Source organism: Pygocentrus nattereri, chromosome 5 (assembly GCF_015220715.1).
Source record: "Pygocentrus nattereri isolate fPygNat1 chromosome 5, fPygNat1.pri, whole genome shotgun sequence".
NCBI lineage: Eukaryota > Metazoa > Chordata > Actinopteri > Characiformes > Serrasalmidae > Pygocentrus > Pygocentrus nattereri.
The window spans coordinates 44677234-44684723 of record NC_051215.1 but is presented as its reverse complement, the minus strand read 5'-3'; the positions used below and the strand labels follow the sequence as shown (position 1 = coordinate 44684723).

Here is a 7490-nt window from a genome sequence, read left to right as displayed (position 1 = left end):
CATGTACAGTGGACTATTCCCACTAATACTGCCAATAAACTTTCTGATTTCTTGAGCAACTCCAATATATAGCTTTGAGACCTTGAGATAAGCTATATCCTAAGTTACTGTGCAATGTGTATTCCTAAGATTTGTAATAGTGTACCCTGTTTGTTGCACTCCACAGAGGAAATTGGTCACATGAGACAGGCGGCAGAGTGAACCACCATAACCCGAAGATTAGCTAAAAAACAGGCTTTTATGGAAAATATTTTGTTTGGTTTCTGTGCATATTATATTTTGCTTCAGCAGAAGCAGTAGCAAATAACTATGAAATCATGAAGTACCTATATCACTTATGCAGACCATATCAAAACCTACAGAAGCTGTTAAGATTGTGTAAATGTTTTGCCACCTTATTGTTATGTTGTGATGTATATGAAGTGCACAGTTTCCTGCTTGTATACGTACTAGACGAACACGATCGATATTCACCTCTGAAACCACTATATAGGTGATTCCTTTAGATAGATAGGTAGACAGATAACACTCCATTTTTCCTTCTTACATGTACACTAGCTTGTAGATTTTTACATTTATAATAGGCTATTCTTCATTTTAAAGGTTTGTATATCTCTAAGATTTTTGGGGTATTATACCATAACTATTTGAAAAATCACTTTCTAGGAAGGTTTATGTGACAAGACCAACTTGTCACTCTGCTGTTCAGTACGATTCATTTTGATAGGATTATGATAATTTACCAATATTTTGTACAATATGAGACTGTTTGTCTCTCTTAATGGTATCTTATTAGGAGTAAAACATTTCCGTTTGGTTTATGAAGAAAGAATTGAGTGTAAGACAGCAGCTTCATCTATATGCATTTGTGACTTGATTGCTTAGTTTTGTTATTCCTGAAGATGCATATTCTTAGAGCAGTGTTACTGGGTCACATTTTTTCTACCACTGACTTCTAACGTGGTACCCTGGAATGTTTACATGACACGAGAAATTATTTTTCAATGAGAATATTCAAGGTGCTGTTTAAATATTACCTAGGACATCTGTTTTATGTAAATAGATATTTTATTGTTGGTGTTTTTGAACTGTTATAATGGTATTACATATAGCATCTCCTGTGTATCACATGAGTGACAGCACCAAAGCATCTCCTTTGCAATAGAATTGAGTTAATGTATTAAACGTAAGTACCTCTTCAGTCTGCAGTGTCAAACCTGCCCTCATACAGGGAAGCCAGCTGTTTTGTCCATGAATATCACAAATCCCATGTTAACAGAAGCAATTGTTATCTTTCTTGGGTTATCCATCAAGCATGACTTTGCCAAGCTCTCCTTTGCGGAAAGCTCTGATGAAGTCGTAGGCTGCAGCACTGTAGTTAGGCATTTTGATGGTGACGTCACCTACAGATTTGAGAGTAAAATGAACAGGTGGCCGGCTAACAGGACAGCTTTGTCAATTCTGTATTGAAAGAGACTTTCATATTATGCTTTATTATTTTATTTACTTACTTATTATAAGGTTTCACGACTGAATACTGCAAAACATTAAGTCACTGTTTAAAATAAGAGTTTGACTGTTTTTTTACTGAACCACTGTGTATGCAGTTATGGATGTGCATCAGCAAAGTGTTCAAATTGTGATGCCTGAGGTTAGAGTAACCTTGTTACAGCTGCTTGACAACACCTACTCACCTATTCCAGTAATAGCTTTCACACGTTGAGTCTTGCCTAACTTCACAGCGATACACTTGAGCACATGCTGAATATCATCACACGGTCCTTCCAGCTCGTACTTTTCCACATATCTGGAGAGACAGCAGTAAAATAGCTTGATACTGTTTTATAACATGTTAGTAACAAATTTATGACCAGCAATATGCAAAATTAAAATGTTGATTTAGTGATTGTAATCACATGTAATGACTGCAAATAACTGGCATTAGCATTTAACCTACCCAAATCGCTGCAGTCTGTTCAGTGAAAAAAGAAGATAATCTGCTATGATATCCTCTCCAACTAAATGGTCCAATATGGTACCTGTTATTAGACAAAAAGATACATCCAAATGGTTTTTACCTACAATGAAGCAGCTGAATTTTGATGTTATTGTTAAGGACCTGCCACTAAATAAAGTCTTACCACATAAAGCAAGCTTCATTCCAGTCTCTATGTTCTCAATCTTTGGAGGCAGCACTCCAGGTGTGTCCAGCAAATACATGAGGGGTCTTTCACAAACCTGAAAATAAACAAGTAGCATTCATAAATGAACCTTGACAATTATATTAAGTAGCTCCCTTCCAAATCTTCATCTTTACCTTAATGAGAAAATCTTACTCAAAACTGTCAGGTCACCTTAAAAAAGGGAAACTTCTACTGGACTTGGCCGTAGCCCATGGTTTGGTGCACTAACTGGTAAATCAAGCCTACGTTCAATTCCCCACCCAAACATCAAAGCAATGAACCCATGGTAAAAATTAACATACCTGAATTTTGGTCAAGACAGCTTTGGTAATGCCTGGTTCTCCACCAACCCTCGAGGCTTTGCCTAAATTCAGAGGAAGACATCCATTAATGTATCCCTTCATTTTTTTTTAAAACAAAGTACAAGAGACCACAATAGATTACTGTAGAACACCCAAATGCACAAAATACCTTTTTTCAGGTTTGTTCTTCTTAAAGCATTAATCAGTGAGGACTTCCCCACATTTGGCACTCCAATCACCATGAGGCAGTAACTTCTGTCCTAACCATTGATGGAAAGAGAACAAGCTCATTTACTAAAACAACCATTTTCATGTTTGTATTGAGTGAAATAGTAAAATCACTTAACAGAAAACTGGAACTCACTTATTATGTGGAAGGGCAATGGTTTCAAGTAAAGTAGTAGTAAAATAGTTTAATTTATTGAACCCTAAGCTTACTAGTTATTAATCTTAAGACTTATTCAGTAAGAAATATATATAAATTATGTAGTTCTTGAGGTCCAAACTCTTTAACGAGGCTTTAATGAGTTCAAGATGTACACATATGTAATGTAGTTCAAAAAAAGAGGGCTAAGAATCGGTCATGTTGCACAGCTCACCTCTTCTCTGTGAAAACGTGATGCATTGTGTATTAGCTCAGTCACAAGAGGAACTATCTGCCACAACATAAAGAGAAAAGTTACCACACAGTAAGTTAAATATAACTCTACACAGTGGTTCATCTGTCTGGCTCTGTCACTCAAACACTGATGTTTTTCTTTTATTTGACTTACCTTTTTAACACTGTCATCTCTTTGCTTTAGACAGTCTGTGAAGAGAACGTTCTTAACACCATCTCTCTCAAGCTGTTTCAGAATACTCTGAGGGGATAAAAAGGTATACTTATAGCTAATTATCTGATAACTGATCAAATAAAATCAGTGTTAGTGTATCAATGTTCTATGTTTATTACTACGTTAAAAAATATTGCTGTAACTTATGCACAGCATTGAAGTAAACTACAAATTTTAAGCTAAATTAAAGTTTATGTCAGTGTATATTAGCATATACTGTTACAATACCCATTTCTTGGATGTGTCCGCCAAGTCCATCTTATTCAGTACAAGTAAATGTGGCCGGACATCAAGATTCTCTTGAAACAGAGGATTTCGTCCAGAAAATGGTATGTGTACTAGTTAAAGAAATATGTTAACTGGGGCTGTGTGATATAGATGTAAAATAAAATGTCTGGCAGAATATCAGTAACAGAATTAAATATCCCAATTGTTCAGTTGCAGCTTTATAGGTCATACAGAGTAGGCGCTGTTGCAAAGGATATTCTTGCGTCATGGATTTCAATGATGCAGTCCACCTTCCTCAAACTGGCTCTCATTTGCTTGAGTCCTAAGAGGAGACAGATAAAGTCGGTTATATGAACAAGGCAACAAACACGAATCAGCCTACATCAGTTGTGTCGTCTCCCAGGTTCCACAGTGAGGTCAATGAACCCGAGTTCATGTGAATAACTGCATGCCCTACAACTCATGGTTACAATACTTTTTCATTGTTTTTATACAGGTCATGATTTTTAAATATCATGTAAGCTATTTACCAGTAATATGTGGCCGTATTCCAACCTCGATTTGGTGTTATGTCCACATAATACGCCTCTGCTCTGCCAGCTAACTTCATTTTCTGAGATGCTGGTTACTGTAAATGTAGGGTGCTGCTGTGTAGTAAAACCCTTGAAGTCACTGCCATTCAAATTTCTTCTGAAGACTTTAAAATATTCACATTTTATTATGTTTTTAGTATTTAAACACTGCAAATTTGGGTTCAAATGCTTATAAATGTAAGACAACTTTGGTCAATCAGCGATAACATTTGATATTTTTATTAAGTCTGTTTCTGCCTGTTCAGACATTTAGTAAGTCCTAATACTGAGTACGTTTTCCATGACATAGCATCTCATAATTATGACTTGCTGCCTGATAATAATGAGCTCCTATCTCCTAATTATGACTCAGTATCTCATATTTCAGACCTGCTATCTCATAATGAGATCATATCTCATAATTACGACTGACCTTCCAATGACTCTGAGACAGTGACTCATTATAATGAGATCCAATCTTATAATTATGACTTAGCATGTCATAATTATGATCCACATTCTCATAATTGGCTTAACTTTGCATAATTATGATTTTTTTTCACTACTGTGAGATAGTAAGTATTTATTATGAGATATTAGGTCATACATGACAGACTTTTTTATGAGAATGTAAGCCAGAACTATGACATATTAAGTCATTATTAAATGTATATTTTATATATTTGTCTCCAGTGGTGGAAACGCTCTCTGTGAGACCACAGTTAAAGGGGCAGGGGCTTCACTGTGGAAATATGGCCCAGAACTGGTTTATTTAAGAAGACAGTTAACATATTTTTAGGTGTTTAGACGGTTATTGTATTATACTCACACTAACAGTTCACATTTACACTCACAGGTGGGCAAACCTCTAACTGTTCTGCAGAGGTGGATGAAGTACACAAATCATGTACTTGAGTTAAAGTAGAGATACCCAATTTAAAATATTACTCCAGTAAAAGTAGAAGTCTTTACTCTAGACCTCACCTTGAGTAAAAGTACAAAAGTATTTACCTTCAAATGTACTTAAGTATCTAAAGTAAAAGTACTTAAAGAGTAATTCTGGCTCTGATCTGGTCCTGTTATCATTTTTTAACAAGACTGGCTTCATGAACTCGTTTCAGGTGAAAGTCCTCCAGCGTCTCTCTTGGTAAACCAGTCTTTTAATAGAACGTCATTAATTAGTGACGCTGACGAATATTAAAATGATCATAAGCACAAAACACTGAAGGTAAACAGTTTCCATCAGGGAGAACCGAGTGGCTCTGAAATCACTTTTCACACACAAGCAAAGTTTCAGTTTAAGATTACTTTGTAAATTAGTTACAAGTTGAATAAAAACTGGCTTTAAACTCAGGATCACAAATAAGTTTTCCTTTACTGTGTTGATCTGTAGGCCTCTGTTCATAAACATAAACCAGCCCAAACTAATTTACTATAAAATGAAAGTGTTTGTATGAATTCAGAGAAAAAGAAACAGGCCAGTCACGACTGCATATGTGGACATATTTCTATATTGTGCTCTATTTACACAAAGTGAGGTTAGTTCATCACTGGCGCTCTGGCTTTGCGCTTCTTCTGTTTTGACGTGTTACGTTTTTATACACACAAAAAACAAAAGGAACGACAGATTTCTCACAATGTAGTGGAGTGAGAAGTCAGATATTAGACTCTGAAATGTAGTGGAGTGAAAGGAAAAAGTCGCTCAAAGTGGAAATACTTAAGTAAAGTACAGATACAGGAAAAACTACTTAAGTACAGAAACTCATTACATTTACTTATTTACTGTCCACCACTGCTGTTCTGCGGCTAAAGGGTGACTGTCCCTCATAGACAAACCTTTAGCCATGTGTCCAGGGAACCAGTGGGCCACTTCTCTCTGACCAAAACCAAACGCCGTCCTGAAGGCGGCAGCGCCGAGCGAAGACAGGCTGACCCTCATCTCAGCGGCTGGACACACAGCGAGGAAACATCACAGCTCACTGCTTCTCTCGACCAGCCTTACCACCCGCTGCTGCTGCAGGAGACACTAAACGTAAAGCAACACATAAAGAAACAAGATCCTGTCATTTGCTAGTTTGGCTACTTTCTCCTTCTGTTCTTCGTCGCCTTCTTGTCTGTCTGTCTGTCTGTAAGCTGCGTTAGCGCCACCTAGCGTACGGATGCCTTTCTGTCAGCGGCGGGTCAATCAAATGAGCCCACAAACCTGCTGTGAACTGCTGAGTAGCAATGGTAACATTGCTGATACAGATAGTAGTGGTGGTGTAATTAGGTCTTGCAATGAGTCATTTTAAGGCATTTGACTCAATATTAAATGAAAAATTTTTTTTTGGTCATTTAAAAAAAAAATTGCTTGTGGAAAAGACTGCAGTGGGAGCAGTCGTGGGCTGGAGGTTAGGGATCTGGCCCTGTGACCGGAAGGTTGCCGGTTCGATCCCCAGCACCGACAGTCCATGACAGTCCTTGAGCAAGACACCTAACCCCCAACTGCTCCCCAGGCGCCGTGGTTAGGGCTGCCCACCGCTCTGGGCAAGTGTGCTCACTGCCCCCTAATGTGTGTGTATTCACTAGTGTGTATGTGGTGTTTCACTTCACGGATGGTTTAAATGCGGAGGTGGAATTTTTCCGGTTTGTGGGATTAAAAAAGTATCACTTAACGTCCGTTGTCAGTTTTGCGCTAGTCCAAAAGCACATGCTACACTGTACTATACATACTATACTAATGGCTGTAATACTAACATAATATTTTAACATGCGATTTAGTACGGTAGTATGTGGTTTTTGGACACAGCTCTAGTTCCTTAGTGACATGACGATCGTTCGTATGTATGTATCTATGTATGCATTGATTTTTTTATTTTGGGGAAGGGGCTATAAACTGAAATTACTTTGTTCATCTAACTTAAAGACACACAATTAATAAGATAAAATAATTTCATACATGTGAAAATTCAGCACTAGCATATACCACTTATCAGGCCAGCAAACCACAAGATGTACCAGGTTTATTGCATTGTATTGTGTGTGCTACATTTTTGCAATCATAAAAAAAGCACCATAAAAGTGTATATGAATCCAAACACAAGTTTCTCATTCATGCTTATATTGACAATGTGATGTTAAAATGTCTGCGTGCATAATAAACCCAAGGAGGCAACACAGTCAGCTGAGAAATTTTATTTGATATTTGACACTATCAAAGCTGTTCACTCACTGTCTTATGCAAGAGCATGCAATAAACACTGATATGCATTTTACTGAAAGGGAGAAAACACTGCAGCAATACAATGTTATTAGGCCGTGACCTACTTTTGGCCTCTAATGTTAAATAAAACCAGAGGTTGCATGTTCTGCTCATTTAAAGTAATGCAAGGG

General features: G+C 37.2%; 1 protein-coding gene across 1 annotated transcript; it reads right to left on the bottom strand.

Annotated features, from left to right (window-relative positions):
* Nucleotides 1-584: 584 nt before the first annotated feature.
* mtg1 (mitochondrial ribosome-associated GTPase 1) lies at nt 585-6249 on the bottom strand. Its single transcript, XM_017715808.2, has 11 exons — nt 5955-6249; nt 3804-3868; nt 3547-3651; nt 3259-3345; nt 3085-3141; nt 2655-2745; nt 2486-2547; nt 2142-2238; nt 1958-2039; nt 1695-1807; nt 585-1403 (listed from the first exon to the last, which is right to left on the bottom strand). Exons 1-11 carry the CDS (start codon nt 6055-6057, stop codon nt 1303-1305), a joined length of 963 nt encoding a protein of 320 aa, XP_017571297.1. The 5' UTR covers nt 6058-6249; the 3' UTR covers nt 585-1302.
* Between the last annotated feature and the right edge of the window lie 1241 nt (nt 6250-7490).

Bases quoted from the DNA above. Each gene is read 5' to 3' on its own strand.
- mtg1 (XM_017715808.2), bottom strand. From the start codon at position 6,057: ATGAGGGTCAGCCTGTCTTCGCTCGGCGCTGCCGCCTTCAGGACGGCG. The intron at 3,869-5,954 runs GTTTGTCTATGA...GTCTCCTCTTAG, and splicing joins CCCTGGACACATGGCTAAAG to GACTCAAGCAAATGAGAGCC. The intron at 3,142-3,258 runs GTAAGTCAAATA...ATGTTGTGGCAG, and splicing joins GAGATGACAGTGTTAAAAAG to ATAGTTCCTCTTGTGACTGA.